This window comes from Streptopelia decaocto, assembly GCF_964273445.1.
Source record: "Streptopelia decaocto genome assembly, chromosome: 1".
NCBI classification, from domain to species: domain Eukaryota; kingdom Metazoa; phylum Chordata; class Aves; order Columbiformes; family Columbidae; genus Streptopelia; species Streptopelia decaocto.
In genome coordinates, this window is record NC_138663.1 from 175394599 (window position 1) to 175414248 (window position 19650).

At 35.4% G+C, this 19650-nt stretch overlaps 1 protein-coding gene across 3 annotated transcripts in view; it reads right to left on the minus strand.

Moving 5' to 3' along the window:
- The window catches only part of TDRD3 (tudor domain containing 3), a 98942-nt gene that overhangs the window by 15310 nt on the left and 63982 nt on the right, over positions 1-19650 (minus strand). For all 3 annotated transcript variants that reach the window (XM_082042974.1, XM_082042975.1, XM_082042976.1), the window contains exons 11-12: positions 8456-9294; positions 6447-6572 (exon numbers count right to left, since the gene is read on the minus strand). In XM_082042974.1, coding sequence (XP_081899100.1) covers positions 6447-6572; positions 8456-9294 — 965 coding nt within the window. The remainder of the gene's footprint in view (positions 1-6446; positions 6573-8455; positions 9295-19650) is intronic.

The following is a 19650-nucleotide window of genomic DNA, read 5'->3' on the forward strand; positions in this document are numbered from 1 at the left end:
TCTATTCAACATGTACTGTATACAGTAAGAGGGAGTAAGATCTGGAATCATTTCTCTGCAATACCAAGCCAACAGTGTCATGTGTCTCTTCCCTAGAAAGCAATCAGTCAGAATACTACACCAATTCCCCCAGTTTCCTTTTTAATTGAAATCCTTTGAATTAATCTATTAAATGTGAACAAACTCAGAACACTGAAACAGGAGACAGGGAAATTGGAAGAGAAATCATATAATCATTTTGGTTGGAAGAGACCCTCAAGATCATTGAGTCTAAACATAACCTAACTCCAGGACTAAACCATGTTCCTAAGAATCTTGTCTATTCTCCTTTTAAACACCTCCAGGCACGGTGACAATAGCGATTGTGGGAATAGTTCAGACATTTTTACGCATCAAACTTCTTCTACATGTTCAGCCTCAACACAGACAATACAGAGAAATCTGAGCATTAAATCCTTTGGAAGTCTCAAAACCAGAATCTTAAGAACTTCACAAGACAACAAGATTAAAATCTATACCTAAACCGGATGCACTATGCCATCTCAAAATAAAATTGCAAGGCACTGTAGGTAGAGGAAGGTGTTTACTGAGGAACAGTTTATCTCAAAACAGACAAACTAAGGAGCTGATACACAGTCTCCAAATAATTAATAATCATCATATGCAATTACATTTAATAACAAGGGGCAGGGCTGGGGGGGTGGTGAGGAGGGGGAAGGAAGAGACGAACAGTGTAATGCTCCAAGTATCCTGCTTTAACTGGCACAACTTTTTCCAATAACTACAAAAACTCCAAGAAGAATGTGTCTTTAATCTCATTTGTACAGCTGGCAATAATTTGCAATGATACTTCATAGTCTGATGAACATGAAATGCTCAAGTGGAAGACTTAAAACATATTGTGCAATGCCTAATGATACAGACAGAAAATCAAAAGCCATTGTTTTATGCCCACTCAGTCTAAATTACCTCCTCTCAACTGAAATTTGCCTGCTTTTGGTTTATTAAAACGTAAAATGCAGTTCCTTAACCACCTTTAAATGTCAGTTATTACATTTCAGCTAAGGGCCAGTAAGTTTCAGAGGAATAGTTAACTCAAGCTGTGATCATCTGTCTATATTCAAACACAGATACACCAGCCTAACACCTGAAAACCTATGTAGGTTCTCAGAGAACAGAGGTGCTAAAGAAAAGTACTTGGCAGTAGTTTACCAGGATAAATGCTTTCCACAACAGTTGTCTCTAAATACCGCCTCTTAAAAGGTGGCTTGGGAAATAAATAAATTACATAAAGAATTATCCTGACAGAACCTGAAGGCTAATTTTGTGTAAAGGCATGTATGACGACACTCTGCAAAAGAAGAGACGGAATTTAAGGTAACCTTTCCAGTAAATAGAAAAGTCTCTGGTAAGAAAAAAAAAATAATAAAATAAAAATAAAGGTTTAGGATAGACTATGAAAAATAACCTTTCAGCCTGGCAGGACAGAAGCAACTGAAATCACCACACATTGGTGAGATGGAAAATGAGTCACATACCAATAAAATAACTTCTTAAATCTGAAGTGTTTTAATAAGGCAGAAAGATAGCCTTTTGTGGAAACTAAATCCATGCTAGCAATTTTTAATATTTAAATTAGTTAGTAAATATGTGCCACCACTCAGGAAGAAGGGTAGTCCAAAATACTCAGCCTTCATTCACTTCATTTAGTCAATGAATAATTTTGAACTGTAAAATTATTCTAGGGATTTTTGCAACTGTACAGAAGCCAATGAATGAAATATATCAAATTCTTGTCTGATGCAACTATTTAGGGACATTTTTTCCTAGAGTAATCTTGGAACTGGTTAGGTAGACTGCACAATTCTCTCTAAACAGCACTGTTTTCAGTATAGTCAGTGAGGACAGACTAGATAAGAGATCCAACCAAGACAGGTTTATCTACTGCACTTACTTAATTGTTCAATAGGAAAGATTTCTCACTTGACACACAACACAAAAAGACCATAGTGTGATGCCAAGGCAGTCTAGGCTGTAGAACCATAAAAAAATGGCATCCAGTCCTTCAAGTAATATCTGCCTGTCTTGAATCAAGACAGTGGAATGGGTTCAAAACCTCCATAAAACAGAGAGGCAAAAGTCTTCTCTAGTTTCAAGAGTCAGCCATAAGCCTTTACCATTTAGTGGTTTTCAATGTTGCTCTTCACAATGTTGGAGAGAGGTTTGAACACCTTCAAAAAACTCACAGGAGTCTCCTTCTTTACTTACCTTAAACAGGGGGCAGATATAAGAAAGCCCTGAATTATAGTTTAAGATAATTCAACACCTGAGAGGTATGAGCCACAAAATCACCAAATTCGAGCTCTCAAATGTCTGCTGAATTAATTGTAATCCAAGACCCTTTGCTATTTTCTTTCCTCATTCTTTCATTCTATTCTTTACTGCAGGAACGAGTTGAGGAAAGCTGCCAGTGGATTTTCAGTCCCCACAGAACACAAGAGTTTATAGAAAAACTAAGATTATAGAAATCTTAATAATAATTTTTGCCTTCTTACATCTCTAGGCAGAAATACAGTGCAATACAGGAAGAGCCAAACTACAAGCTTCACTTCATAATTAGTATTTTTAAGTGAATTACTGTAAGCAATAAGTTTGTGTGAATTCTAGCTGGTTTTGAGAGCAATCAGAATGAGGTCACAACATATGCAGTTGGGAAAACTACAGTCTTTATTTCCTTCATGTAATAATAGAAAACAAACAAACAAACAAACAAAGGGTAATAATAGTGTAAATGGTGGAACAAGGCCTAGCACGTGACTAAAGAAATGTAAAACAGAAAAGGGAAAGCGAGGACTTGGCTTTCAGGAAAAATGTCGCAAGATAAGCATTTGGCTACACATTTTCATAATTTATTAAGGAAAGAAAACCCTACAAGCTAGAGAATAAAATTAAGACTTAAAGTTTAGAGTATTATCTTGACTTTATTTATTTTTTTTTTACCACAGAACAAACTACTGAGCCAGAAAGGCCCTTAACGTTCCATGCTTTTCAGTTATTATAATCTCAAATATTTTACAAGAAAAAGCAAGCAGTTCTTATTTCTACAATGGCTTTTCAGTGATTTTTTTCATTGAGGTTATAATATTTTCACTAAATGATGCCTGCTACATTGCAGGACATAGAAGGATACAGTATTGTAGTGTTACATACAAGATACTTAGAAGAACTCTAAACCAGTGGAATCCAAATGTAATGTCATTATTAAAAATACTTATGAATTGCATACCTAAGACATATTTTGAAAGCACTAAGAAAAAAGACAGTTTTAGTGTTCTTACATATGTTTATATGTGTATTGTATGTGATTATGTAAAAAAAAAAAAAAAAAATCCCCAGTAACTTTTTTATTTACCTTATGTAAAACACATCTTTATTTTGTATACTTCTAGCCATCAGAAAGATAAATAGCAGCATGTTGGGTGTCAAGAGGGACTGAAAACTTAGGACTCAGGGCCAACTGGGTGATGGACAGTATACAATCAATTATCAAGGACTCTAAGATCATCTAGTAACACTTCTTCCATTAAAGTGGAAAGCACAGTATATATTGAGAACATCAGGCAGATTTGATCTACAGTCAATGAAAAAAAACAAACAAAACAAAAAAAAACAAACAAACAAAAAAAAAAACCACAAAAAACACCACACAGCAAATGAAAAACACCAACCCCACACATGCTGAAGCAATGCAGTGTGGTTCAGTATAAGAGAGTCAGCAGGAACAGAGAGCAGAATGTTAACCAGCGGGGGGGGGGGGGGGCGGGGAGAGAAAATGAAATTATATTAAACCTACTAACAATGTTAAGAATTTTCATTAATTAACTATTTTTTTAATCATTATAAAGGTTGCTAGAAATTGACTAGAAGCTCGGGTGTTTAAACAATAGGTCATGTCATCAAATTAAGATCACTGTGATATCTTGGCTGTTTTTTCAAGTGACTAGTTGAACACCTTATTGCTTTGCCTTTTTATTATCTCCTCCCCCCAGTGGTATACTTTCACAAGTTTATAATAGTTGGAAAAATACTAAATTCAACACACGAGTTACCATAAAGTGTGCTGGAGAAAACAGCAAAGAATAATCAATTCTAACACACAGACTAAATTTATGCCTTCAAGCCAATTCACTAAATCTTTTCTTAATATAAAGAACTCTTTCAAAAAGGAGTCTGAAAAACTGGCAATATTAGGACATCAGAGCTCACATACAGTATATTTCTACATTAGAAGACAGCTAGGAAAGACTTAGCTATCCGGAAGATACTTGGAAGGACTGAAATAAAACTCAGCATAAAACTTCTAATAAAACAAGTTCACTGTTGCTGATAACATCGATCAATGAAAGAAAAGTAATTACTAAAGTCAGTTTAAAATCTGTTTTGTTCTCTTGTGAAGAGGAAATACCACAAAGTTACTTAAATCTTATGACAAAGAATTAAGTATTAAGCAGCATGAAAACTTCAAGTTGCATTTGTGTGTGCTATCTAGACTGGTATGTTAATATGAACACTGAGACAAAGAAACAGGACCAACAGTGTTCAGCTTAAAAGACAAACCTGGGGATGAGAGCGTGACTCCAGTGCGTGACTAAGAACTGCAAGTGCACAATGAGGACTAAAGTTGGCACCCAAACACAAAAAAGTGAAACCAACATGCTTATCAAGTTTCTCCTGCAAAAATCCCAGAGCTGCAAGGGCCTTTTACCAACAAAACAGTAAAACGTCAGAAAGAAACCATAAAAACTTTGTTTACTGTGAAGATGTTGCTTGGCATTCATCTTATATAACTATAGCGATCTAAATTCAGTTGTTTGAATTTACACTATTCACCTAGGTCCCTTGAAAGACAAAAGAACCTTGAGAAAGGTATCTCTCATTTCTGAAGGGACTGAAAGGTCCTTGGAAAATCCTTAACTCTCCTCAGTAACAACAGAGGAAGTCTCAATGACTTTATCAGGGTGCAGCATGATGTTAGGACTATGCCACTTCAGCGACAGAATCCTCTCTCCATACACTGTCCCACCATCTTCTGTCAGGTTTAACAAACTAACTCTGACATAAAACAAACGAAACTGGAGGGGAAAACGTGGTCCACCTCATCCTGTGGCTACATGACTAATGATCCAATGTGGGAGGAGAAGAAACAGAAGGAACGTGTGCTCAGAGACAGTAAGGACCAGTGCTTCATTTTGGCACCTCACTACTAGATCAGTTTAGTCTTAACATCAGCTCAAGTTCTTAGGCTGCAAGAACTAACTTTTAGAGGGCTACAGTCAAATAAAAGACACTCCTGAAGATTGTACTTATTTTGACCCTTTTTCTGGGTTAATAATCAGCCTTTTCTTCACACTTGATTACAATCATATGGTAAGAAATTAGCACCTTCCAGCTCAGCTATTGAAATAAAAAGAACAGGGAGGAAAAAAAAGGGGTACATTTTCATAGAAACAGTATTGCATCAGCTGGGAAGATCTTCAGATATCTTTTTAAGTACAGAAAGGTCACCTCAGAAGTCATAAGGGCATCTGAGAGCTACAGCAAGAACACATATCAAAAGGCCACTGGCAGGGAACAGTAGTTGTCTGCTCAGCCTCTGCAGCAGCAGTAATACGGCTAAATAACCCCAAGGTAAGAAATTAAAATAAGCACAGTCAACTAATAATTATGGAATCAACAGACAAACATGAATTTTTTTGTGTGCAGCTTCTTTAGTAAAAGCAAACAGCAAAGAACTGTGCACTCCTGATATGTTAAAAACAAACAAAAAAAAAATCAAAATTTACCTCTATTTCCATGACGTTCAGAAATAAAGCCTTCTGAAATTTGCAGCTTCCATAAGGCTATTACATTCTAAACCTCATAAAACAGATTTCAAGGCATACAACTCCACCACAATATTTGGCAAAGAAGAAATCATTGAAACAAGAATAAAATCAAGATACAAAATAAAGTGATACAGATGTCTATTTTCAGCCATACATACACACGTACTAAAACTTTTAGACTATATATTTTAAAAGACTGTTTCCTAACCGTTACAAAACAACATACAATGTATATAAAATGAAACAGAAAACTGTGTTTAATAGAGTACGCAACAAGTTTTAGAGAGAAAATATGCATAAAACTGGCTGACAGGTCAATTATTCATTTTCAAACAATACAATTCAATTTTATTATACAGGAAGAATATCACATGATAATACACCTTCATGAAGTTTCCTATGGACAACTAAAAGACGAGATTTTGCTGCTGTATTTGCTTCACTGTTTGCTACACATGTAATTAGCAACCTTTGCATGAGTAGGCATTAATATCTGAAGGATCACATATTTTGTACAGACCACGTAGTTTATACTTTTTAATACAATTTGTTATCACATACCCATGTGTCTGCATGAACAGGCCTGATGTTGCTGAGAAGCACCTCTTCATAATTTCCATAATCACAGAATTTAACAACTGCAGTTGTCCCAGAAGAATGGAGAGCTTCAATTTCTGCACGGTAGAACTTAAAAGAGAAATTTTCAAAGGTCATAAAACACTACCTGAAATACTGCGAACAACAAATACCTTTTCATATATATGTGTATATATATACATACTTAGCCTTAGTCAGTATTATATTTTGTAAAAGCTTTATACCAGATATTAAACCAGGGGTATCAAACTTCCACATGGTAGACTGCAAGGACACAGCAAAATGCATTTAGAATACTCATGGAGAACATATGCAGCTTATTAAATTAGACTGCACATTTAAAAGGCTCGTTTTAATTTTTCTGAAGGCACAACAAATTCTTCACTAATACAAATGCTGTTATATACAGAAAAATGTTAGTGTAAAATGTTTTCTTAAAATACACACCAGTGCCTATGAGCCGTATACACTGTACATACTAATATATGCCTATTTTAAAACATAATAAAATATGGTAAAATATTATAAAACTGTCCCTTCAAAAAGTCCTTTTTCTAAACACGAAACTTGATTTTTTCACATTTACGTAAACACAGGTCAGCTTTCTTGAAGGTATTCAACCACTTATATGTTACTGAACAAAGACATCACTACCTCCCAACATGGTTAAGCTCAGTACTGTATTTTATCATCACATTTCAAAATTGCCCCAGATGTGAGAAGCAGCATTTAAAAACACAATAACACTAAACCAAAACAACCTTCTAATGTGATGAATGCTTTTCAGATAAAAAGTCTGGAATTACCTCAGATCTACTTATTTAGCAAGTTTCATACTTTCCAGAATTTCAAAAACTCACCTCACAGTAATGCAAATATGTGTCTCAAAACAGGAAGCAATTCCATAATATGCCATTATATTTCATATTAATCCACCACCCAAACTACATATCCTTATTTCAGAGAGTCAGCTTACTATATGTTGCCACTATGAAAAGTTTTGCATGCCCTATGTTTTAGACATACAAACAAAAGAGAGAAAAACATACGCTGCTGAGCTAACATTATCTACTTCCTGTAAAAAGGACCAAAAAAAAACCCACAACCACTTAAATACATAACAAACAATAATAAAAACCAGAAAATGGTGAGAATAAAACCTATTCAAAGAACAATAATATTTAAGGTAGTTCTCAGATTAAAAGAAACTACCCAAGAAGAGTGACAGAGACCTGAACAGATAATGACAAATCAAAGAAAATAGCCTGAATTTTTTTTTTTTAGCAAAGAAAAGATGAAAGCAAAGTGTCTTGCTGCAAGAGAAATCTTACTAATAGGACAAACAGCTGAAGAGGAAGTATTTAAACTTTTAAAAAACTCAGTAAACCAAAACTATCACGAAGCATAACTAATTTGTTCCACAAATACTTCAGCTAATAATCTACTAGTTATAATAATAAAACAAGCCTTTGCTGTTTTCTTTCTCTAATGACTGAAATAAAAGTTTTTTTAAACAGCCTGTTTGTCTAGACTCTGGTCCTCCCTTGTGCTGGCAAAGGTTGCATGCTAACTTATTCTAGAAAAAGGCATTACAGACAATTCCAGATAGCACAGCATCCTGCTTCTTGTTCCTTGGAAAAGAAAATGGGCACCTAGATCCCTATTTATCCCATAAAATTTTCGGCACTTAAGTCAAATGCTTCAATTAGGAGTTTAGTCATGCTAAACTCCACCTAAATGAGAAAAAAAATTACCTTCAAGATAACTTAATTTAAGCACTTAAAGCTTCAGACAATAAATACAAGCAACACACCTCATAAATTTTTAAAAAATAGAATAAGAAGATATCCAAGAAGCACACTAAACACCTACAAAGTCCCGCATCTCTGTGCCAGTAGGCTGAATCTCCCACATGTATGTGAGAAAAGATTAAAGGTACAATTTGAAGTACTTCTCATTTGGCAAAGGCATACCTTGTTGTCTTCCCAATAAAGAGCAAAACATTCGTCCCCTGGTCTCCAGCTTTTTGCATACTCCATGTGAATCGATGGTTCTAATATTTTCTCTGGTTTGATCGGCCCAGACCTCCTTTTGGGACCGGTGTTGTAATACAACATTTTATCATCAAAAGATGGGATTGTAGCGGGTCCTGATGATTTGATAGGTCCTACTCGTCTTCCTTTCTGATGATGCTCAGTATCTCCATTTGGTACAGCATTAAAATTATCAGTTCTACCAGGATTTTGGTAATCATTATTGACAGCAAAATGTTGCTTACTTTTTACCAGAAAGGCTTCACTACTTATTGTTCGTGCCTTTCTATCACAGAAATTTTCAGAACTGTGTATTTGGTTTTCCCTTTTCCCACGTTTCTGGTGGTTGTTGTCTGTAGTATCTTGAGCAGCAGAGTTCTCCTTGAATTCTGTGAAAGACACTCCTTTTCCTACTCTGTTTTGCATATTGTTATCCCTTTTTTTGAAAGTAATATCACTCTGGTGAGTGGCTACGGGATAACCCAAATCCTTTGGCCTATCATTTCTAGGATAATGTCTGTCACTTTTATTTTTTTCATCTGTCCAGTGTTCTACAGAGCTGTGCCTCTCGGGACCTCTGTTTCTTGGTAGTCCACCACTTTCCAAAGCCTGCCTTGCATTTTGAATATCCCTTTGAAAACGAGGGGGCTTCTCATTCCTTGGTTGCCTCATGTCATTGCGAGACATGTGTCTTGAATGATTCTCTTTGATGCCATTCTGTTCCATATTCGTAACTTTGTGCTGTACTTGATGCGGTGGCTGAAATTGCAATTTTGGTTCTACAAAGAAAAAAATTGTTTCAATTATTAACATATCTCACACAAATGTCTTTTAGAAACAGCATCTCAGACCTTCACTGATAAAGCAACAGTATTATTTAGAAAAGCATGCAGTATTTACCTCTGTGATGCAGAAATGGAAAGGTACACAGAAAAATTAGCAGAGACATTTTAACTGTAATTTCTAGTTATTGGAAAACATACAATCCTCTGGGATGTACTTGGAACCAAACCACCTACCAGTACGAGAAAAAACGGGCATAAATTTCCAGGTTACTCATTTCTCCCTATGGACATCAGCAACTTACTTGAATAACAACCATGTAAGAGAGAAAAACAGAATTCCAACAAGAGAGAGGAAAATAAGGAACTGAAACTTTTAGTCTGAATTGAAACTTTCTGTAAAAATAACTTAACAGCTATTCAGCAGAAAAAAGGCAAGAAACAGAAGTCATAAAATGACAAACCATAGATAACAGGCATAGTAACAAAGCCCAAAACTCTGGAGACCCTGATCAGTGAGCCATAACAGGAACTGCTCAAGCATTACCTTCAAAAGACTCAACCAGAACTTCAACTGATGAGAAGAAAAACAAGATTATCATGGATCTCATAAGAAAGGGTAAATTTGCTATGGGATGCTAAAAAGGAGGGGAATCGTAGTGATCTGTGAAAGTTTCTATGAAATCAATTTTTTTTAGGCAAACATGGAATTTTTAACAGGATGTTTAGATGAAAAGCCAAAGAAGTGGAAAGGTCAAGATGAATCCAGGAAGAATAAGCATCAGAAAATAAAGGAAGAATGAGATTAAATGGGACAGTTGAAAGCAAGCAGGCTCCTGATCAATACACTTGCCAGGCCAACTCCTGCACGTGATCACTATAGACTGCCTCATGTCCTCATTCAAATCCGTTTCTAAAACTCTTCCGTGTCATCAAGTTCTCTATTATGTGCGTGAGGGGAAAAGTTTTTAAACCTGCTGGCAAACTTGAGACAGGATAAGCTGGTAAGTGGGACAAGAAAGACCTGGAAGCTGAATACTTGAGAGACCATGGGTATGAAGGCCATCTATCAGACCACAAGCCTGGGCTCAGATGCTGGTCAGACTTATCTAAGTACACTCACGTAACCCTCCTGCAAACTTCAGGTTTGGAGAGGAAGCCGTATGAAGAGCAGATAAAGTCACTTGGTTTGTTCAGCCTGGAGGAGACTGAGGGGAGACCTTATCACTGTCTACAGCTGCCTCAAAAGTGGAGGAGGAACAGTAGGTGCTGAACTCTTCTCTTCAGTGACCAATGACAGAACCTGAGGGAATGGCAGGAAGATGTGCCAGGAGAGGTTCAGGTTGGACATCAGGAAAAGGTTCTTCACCCAGAGTGTGGTGGAGCACTGGAACAGGCTCCCCAGGGAAGTGTCACAGCCCCAAGCCTGACAGTGTTCAAGAAGAGACTGGACAACGTCCTCAGACACATGGTGTGAATTGTGGGGCTGTCATATGCAGGGACAGGAGATGGACTCAATGATCCCTGTGGGTCCCTTCCAACTCAGGACATTCTATGATTCTGTGTCAAGCAAGTTGGACAAAAGGTGTCTAAGGTGGGTATCAGAGGTCAAGGTTCTAGGGGCCAGTAGAACCCATGTGAGCATGTGGCCAGTTGGGTATGAGATCTGCTACCAGATTTTGAACCTGATTGAAACAGAAAGTGTAAACCCATTTGAGTGATTCATGTTTATATGACCAATTTTGTGTCGTGCGGATGCCTGCAAAGGTGTCACCCTCTTGCCTGTGTCCATCCACGGCAGCTGGCCATGTATGTATTGTGTGCATGAGTCTGCGGTGCGAGCACAGGCCTGGTAGATGATCCACTCAGGCTCTCTGCGGCTTGGCCCTGAGTGCACTCCTATGGAGAGGGAAAACTAAGAACTTCAGTTTACGTGTTACTGCTAGAAACAACAAATGCTGACACCTGACAACAAATATATCAGTTTTCATAATGAGTTGCTACATGGCAAGAGTTAAAATTAACATGTAAACTTTAGCTTTTTTAAAAAACACAGCAAAAACACATAATTATTAATAGTTCACAGAATTTTTATCAATTTAATTAACTAAACTTGCTCATAAGAATCTAATTCTATCTTTATATACCCCTGATTTACTCAAACTTTTAGAAGTAAAAAGGTTTGACTAAAATGACTTGGTGGGGTTTTTTTAAGTGACATAAGCACACAAGGGTCGGCATGATCATAATCTTGATTAAAAAAATCTTACTACAAAATTTATGACTTTGAAACCAATAATGTTTAATGCATGCATATATAAATATATATTGCTCAGAAAGTATCAAGAGCTTCATAAATATTCATTTTCTTTTAAAAAATGAAAACATGACAATCTTGCAATATTTAAAAATATTTTTAGATTAAATCCTTTATGTTTAAAAGTACCTCTTTATCTCTCTTTCACAAATGGAACATGAAAAAAATGTTTTTCTGCATTTTATATCTGTAACTTTCCTGTAAGTATCTTCATTCCACTTTCCCATTTCTGTATAATACATACCAATCTTCTAGATATCCTATCATCTAGAAAGGTTTATTTTCCTAATTAATTAATGGTCTTCCTTCATTACATTCTTATTTCATATCTCTTCTCTGGTGGCAAAATCCCTTGGCTTCCACTCTTCCTATTTCCAAACTAAACTCATGTCTTTTCCTGACATTAAAGACACATGAAATGATTGAACTGTTTGATGACCTCTGAATGTTTACTGCCTTGTACACACCTCTTATAAATGCGTATAAAATTCTAAAATACTTCCTTATAAATAATCTCTCTAATATTTTGTAACATGAAATTAAACAGTCACTTGCACAGGGGACAGCTGTTCCAATGGTAAAAGTAGAAATGGGCTAAAGACTAGATTGGGCATGTTAATATTTTGCTAGTTGGCAGGATTTTAGGTCTGACCTATAATTTAAGTGTTTCCTCTCAAGGGTTGTCCTTTGACCTTTTCCTAAATGAAGAAACATTTTCTGAGCTGAGATGGGCAGTCAACTCAGAGAGCGCCTGGTACATACAAGGACCCTGTACAACTGCAAGACTTATCCCCAAAGCATGCAGAGCAGTTACAATACATTTGTTAAAGCCTTGAGGAAAAATTGAAATATGTACATGTTCTTCTATAATTGGAAAAAAAATCACTGAAATTTCTACTCAATTTCATAGCATTTAATATGCAATTTTAGCTAATGTCTATGTTCCTTAATGAAAATAGCTAGTTTTACTAGAAATCAAAAAATCTGGATATAATAGAACTCTGAACAACCTACTTCTGTCACACAGCTGCAGAGACCTTCTCTTTCTACCCTTCTTCCACCTCTTTGACCTACTTTCCAACAAAAAGTTACAAGCATTCTCATGTGAGACAATATTTTCTCTCTTTAGAAATGCAATATTAATCTTCAAAATCTACAAAGAAATAATTCAGAACTCAAATGCTATTGACCTACCTAACAAGAATTATCTGTAAAAAAACAGGACTTTGAGAAGTTTCATTTAGTTATACCCCACTGTTCCACAAAGCAGCAGAGCTAAAACAGAGTAAACTGCTAAGAAAAAACATCAACATATTTAAACACTGGTTTGAACTGTTCCAGCAAGAACAAAGCAGTTAGGAAGAACATCTCTTTTTTTTTTTTTTTTCAAGCAACAGAAATTTTAGTAGTATGTTAATAGAAAAGGCCATCTTTTGCAGATCCATTTAACAACAATTTTCTAATGTATCAATTGCAAAAGTAGGAATATTGAATGTTCAAATAAATTATTTCTACTCGACATAATGTGATCATGATACAAAATTACCTTAAGTGACTGACTTTAAAGTGTGTCAGAACTTTCAGTTACAGGACTTTTTTAAAATAGTATGGAAAAACTAAAATAATATGAAATGATAGCACAGAAAAAGACTAGAGAATTTCAGAAGAGTAAACAATAAGCATCTTTTTTCTAGGTCTATTTATAGTGATATGCAAAAGCTGATCACAAAACACCTGACACTTTTCTCCTCTAACCTTTAGACATGTAAAATCTAGTGAACTGATGTCTGTTATGAATATGCAGTTACTCTGCTAAAACCTTCCCCGGGGACTGCATCATATGCAAATGTCTTGAATGCACAGGACTTGTTAATCAATTGTTTAACATTCAAGCACAACCCTTTCACAAATAGAAATGCCCAAATAACAGTAAATGTTACTTTGTCAACAGGAGTGAATGAAAAAAACCTGGAGATGAATTTGTGCGGTCTGGCCTGATCTTTAAAAAACTGAAGGGAATCTAAAGCTTCTTTAATCAAAGAAATTAAGCCATGAGGGAGGTTGTTCATAGATTACCTATTGAAGCTGCTGTTCCTTGCTTCTACTTCTTGCCTCACCTCCAACAAACCATTAGCTAATGTTCCCAGAAAAGTAATAGTTCCTACAGGGTAGTAACAAAATACTAATTTGGCATTTAAGAGGAAGATTTGTTGCACTATTCTGTCAAACAGCAAGCTGCATTAACCCAGTCATCATCATTGTAACCGGGTGTTTGGGAACATGGTCTGCAAAAAATCCATTTCAAAATTAATGACAAGGCTTCTGTCATCTGCTGGGTAGTTTTAAGATGACGACTAGCATTTCTGAGTTTGAAACCACCACTCAGTTATTTTATTCCTTTTAGTTTTTGTATGTGATGACCCAAGACGACTCTGCAGAACCAGCTGCATTCTCTTGCTCACAAGAAACTGGCAGGACCTGCTGCAGTTCGAAATCCCAGCCAAGGCAATTTGAAAAGCACTGCTCCATGCACAATAGAATTTAAGTCATGCTGTTTCCTATAACTCTCCCATGGATTTTATCATGTTTAATATTGTGGTTAAACTCAAAGACAGCGGACCTTCCCAATTTGGTGGCAATGATTTGGATTTCTTTTTCCAACTTGAATTATATTTTTGTTTGACTTTATGGAAGCATATCTTTGAAACAGCTACCCCCAGAGCATGTTCAGTCTTGTATTGGCCAACAGATTAAAAAATTAGTAGGACATTAGTAATACATTTGCACACACTTCATGCCATGGAGTGAAATTCCAATTACTCAAGAGCTTTGTCAAGTTACATAAGTATCAATATAATTCTAAAATGTAGCAGCACTGAGGAACTAGAACCTGAGCTCATGTTTCTGTTGAAACAAAATAAATACAAGCTGAGGAGGATTAAGATATTAATAAAGAAGTGGCAAAAAAACCCCAAACATTCTGCTATTGCTTTCACTCCAAACTTGAATTTACAGGATTAAAGGACTGAAACAAAAATAGCTATTTTTTTATTATTCTCTAAATGCATGAGATCTACTATTATTCTCTCTTATTTAAAGAGATGCTATTAACAAAAAAAAACAAGTCTCCTAATATGTCACCAATGCTAACATAATACAACAAAAATAAGTTTCATTTTCGTGATATTCACAATTTACAGTGACTGAAATTCAATTTTAGAAGTAAAGCTGCATAATAAACATGACTATTTCTCAATTCAGATCTCAATTCAGTGCATTGTGTTTGCTGAAATCATGGCTACTAAATGGTAAATTCCAAATGTTACAGATTCCCTTTAACTCCAAAAGGTCAGATTCTTTCTTTCCTCCCAAGTTCCCTGACCCCCAGATATTTAAAAAAATTGTCTGAACAAGAAATTAAACAAATATTTTTTAAAAATTATATTATATTGCATTATCAACTTATTTTGAACCTTTAACTTATTTGGGGAATATATATGATAATGGACTAAAAGAAGAAAAAGACTGCTAAAATTAGACAAGATGTTCCATCCTTCAAAATGTCCAAGCAATCTGTTACCATATAAAATAAAACAAAAAAAAAACTCCACACATAATACATTCTGGTTTACCTTAACCACAAACAATAAAGTGGGAGGAAAAACAGATATTAAAATCTGAAAGCACAGAAGTGCCCTGTTCCTTTATCTCTGCGGCTGGGTCCCTACGAGTTTGGGTATGTGTCCTGCTGGCGATAAACGGTTACTCTCCACTGAAGTCCTATTTCTTCTGAGGGACATTTGGGTGAAGAGTTCACATGAGACAGTAAGAAAACCTCTGCGCAAGGCAATTGTTTGCAAACCCTCCTACAAGAGCCAGCACCTGTTTTGTTACTTAAATCCTGCAGACAACACTGGTACAGAGAATAGAATGGTAACTGCGGATAAATTAGGTGGGATGCTCAAGATGTAGAGTGAGCAGAGGCAAGAGTCGATGTGATACTGATGTTATACGGTATCATTCAAATCACCACAAGAGTACGGTCTGTATTTATGGGATGCATATGAAGAAGATAACTCATAAATGAGTTTGTTGAGAAAACAGAGAAAGCACTCTGGTCAAAAGTCCCTGATTGGAAGCTAGAAAAGCTCAATCCACACAGCTAACAGCTGATGGATGAAATACAGGTCCATTATGTCTTACAAATAGCTACTAGTAAACAAATTTTTATAGCTCTCTGCACGGCAAGAAAGGCATAATATTATACAGCAGTTAGAAGCTGAGTATAGAAAATTCAGGTTAGAGATGAAAAATTGCTATGCCTCCTACCACCTACTTCTTTTAACTATAAATAAACAAATAATTAAGAAGTTGATATTTGCTTGAGTCTTTCAAAGACACAGATATGTCTTTGACTTCAGATGCTGAGCAGATGGAAGCACCAGCCTGTTCTCAGTCCCTAAGAACTGAACAGAAAGAAAGTATCTCGAACATGCCCGGTTCTCATCATTTTTGTCCATTATTTTTTAACTCTATAGTCAGAGCTCAATTCTGATAATCCTTGTGCTTACTTATTTAAGCTGGCAAAGATGGATGTATTGTTTTTCATAATAACAATGAAAAAAAAGAGTAATGGAAAATGTCCTTTGTGTTCAGTAGCAGAAATAATCCAAGTGCAAGCAAGAGCAGCTAGTTGACAGCACTACTATTTTTGTCATCTCTCACAGTCAGCAGGTTTCTCTCTCCAACCAGAACTCAAACTACTTAATTTTAACACAAGAATACCTTTCATAGGTGTCACCAACCATTCACAGTTAAAATTAAATAAATAAATCTGCAGTGTAAAGCTACAGGTTTGTTTCAATTCTTTGCAATTCATTTAAATTATATTTACTATATGTTACGTGTTATAATTAAAGAACTATCAGGCCACAGAGTCAGGTATTTAATACTTTTGACTGCTGTACGTACTTAAAATCATTTTTCATTAATTCTGAAAAAGGAGATAACACAAAAAACCTCACAAGACACCACTGACAGGGCAAAGACTAACGTTTTACTTTCTTATAGCTAATTTATACTTCTTAAAAAAACAAATAAATAAAAAAACACAACAAAAAGCTTAATGTACTGTCTTATCTCTAGAAAGGAATAGAAGTATCTCCTAAACAAAATACGAAGGTATTTCGATTCATAAATATTTTTCTACTTGGTCTAAATGCAACTATGAAAAGGTACAAAATCAAAGATAACAACTTAAACAACTGTTCTGCAGTTCCTGTTCACCAATGGACCCACCTAGCCTGGTTACTGCAAACCCAGAACTGAATTTAAAAATTCTCAACAGTACTGAGGTTTCAGGGGCAATTAGAAACACTAGATAAGAAAAACTAGGAGGGATGCACAGAGAAAAGCAAATAAATCCTCTGTGTGCTTGAAAAGAAGTACATCTTCTTGTCAGCCACTCCCCAGATCACGTAAGCAGTTTTTGAAGAAAATATGGCATAGCACAGAACTAAAAAATATTTATCCCAGTTCAGTAAATGTGCCTTATTATTTTGCTTCTACATGGACCCTCAGTCATTTAGAAGAAATCACAATGTGTCTGAAGGGCGCAGAGGCCAAATGCTTGTGATAACGATAAATACGGCCATTCCAGGTAATCCCATGCTCCTGTTCATGTGCACCAGTGTAAGAGCAGGGGTGTCCTTATTTATTCCAAACCACTATCCCTATACAGAGGGTATCTCTCTGAATATGTGAAAAACAAACTGGGATTTTATAGACTATATGGGACAGCAAGAGGCCAGAGATACTGCAGAACAATCTATCTTTTATATTGAATGGAGGCTGTACTACACTACATATAAATGCAGAAAAACCTGCCTGCCTGAGCCCTCCTTAGTTACTACACAGAAAAATCAATGAAGGGACCTTATTCTCGGCTATGTAACATTACATATTTTAGTTGTTTCTAGCTGTTTCCCTGATAGGTCTTTCATTTCTGATCACTACTTTTTCAATACTAAGAGAACTACATGTCTCTACCAGTAACAACTGACAAGACCAAATGAAATGAACAAGGTGCTAGTAATATATACACACACACACACACACACCGTGTTCTGCAAACACTTGGAGGAAGACTTCATGACAAAAGAGTTCACAAGTGGTAATCACTGCAGACACATCATCACTCTGCTAACACTGTTAACACATCACTTCAGTTTGCATAGAACTTAAGACAACTAATCATTACAAATTTAAATGAGATTATTTTCAGCCACAGAGGCATAAAAATGCCAGAAAAATAAGACAACTAGTCATTATGAATTTAAATGAGATTATTTTCAACCACAGAGGCATAAAAACGCCAGGAAAATAACACTTTCAAGAAATGATTTTTAAGATGTGTTTGAATTTGTCAGACTGCACAGGTTCTCTGAGACTTGTCAAAGAAAAAAAACGCACTTTAAAGAGACAAAAAACCTGCAATTCAGTGTATGCCTATGTATTTCTTGAGAAATCCATTTGAAGTAGACTCTGCAAGATAAAAATAAAACCTGTCATAGAAACAGAGGCACAGTCCTACGGGCAACACACATTCAGTAAGGAAAATAAAAACCAAGAAAACTCAACTGAGCAACTGCTGCAAAGCCCACTGACTTCTGAATAACAGAAAGTACAAGAACGCTCATTATTATTTCTTTAGAAGGAAAAAAAAAAAGAGACATGCTAAAAAAATCTCTTTAAAAAGAAAAATCAGAACACTTTCCAAACTCTTCAAAAATGCTAGCAATTTTTCTTTCAGAAAAGCATGACTCAGAAATAGCACATCACATTGCATATCGATCATCCAGAGAATGCTAACATAACCAACAGTGTAAAAACACACAAAACCAGAAACCCTGAGTGTCATATTAGGAAATACACCAGAACTTTCAGCAACTTAAGGAGTACAAAGCCTTTACAAAGCTTTCATTGAATTATGTTTTTCTTCTTATGACATTTATTTAAAAGGGAAAAATATATAAAAGGTGTATTTATCTTTAATACACAATATTGAAGATTATAAATTCTCTCTCTAAATATATATATTACATCCTAATTAACAATTTATTTTGCTCACAGAGCACTATGCTTTATTACATGACCATATGTTGGCTATGTACATGTACTAAACTCAAAGGACCACAGAATTTACCCTAAGCAAACACTACTACTCAGCAATATTATTTTAAAAGAATCAATTTGTTAATTTCACAATTTTTGGTAAATTACTATTACTTACTTACTATATACTTACTATAAAATTACCGACAATAAGAAAGGAATATGTCCCACAGGGATAACTTCTATTATTTTTCCTTTAAATGTCTTCACTAATCTCTCAATATAAGTACAAAACTTACCCCAAAACCCCCACAATGTTCATAATGTAAAACAAAAACACTACGACTGTTTTCATTTCTGTTCACTGTAAAAATCTAACTCATTTTTGGTAAGCAAAATGATTTGCCCAAAGTTCCATCTCAAGCATAATTCCCTACATGTGCTTTTGAAAATGTGATTAGATTAATTACCTGAACAATTTACAAAATTATATCAGCTAATGCAGAATGCTGACATATTTGAAAGATATATTCTTTTAAATTTCTTACAAATGCAGGGGAGACTCATGGTATAAATACTCAATCTACAACTAGCTGTTTTTCATAAAGACTGTGGCTACTCACCATAAACAAACTATGAACAACACACATAAGAAACTCTGCTATAGCTTTTTTGTTCACTTTGTGCAAACTGTTTCAGTAAGACCTAGACCCAACTAAAATAAAAAACAATATGTAGCTATTTAAAAATCACTTATGTTGCAGGCCAAAAAAGACACTGTTGCAATGAAACTCAGCCTAGGTACAGCAACAATATAGCATTTACTATCCAAAGAACTATAAGTTATCACATTAATAAGCAAATGCCTTTCTGTTCATGGTTAAACTTTAGCATGTCACAAAAATGTTTAGTGAACTCTAAAA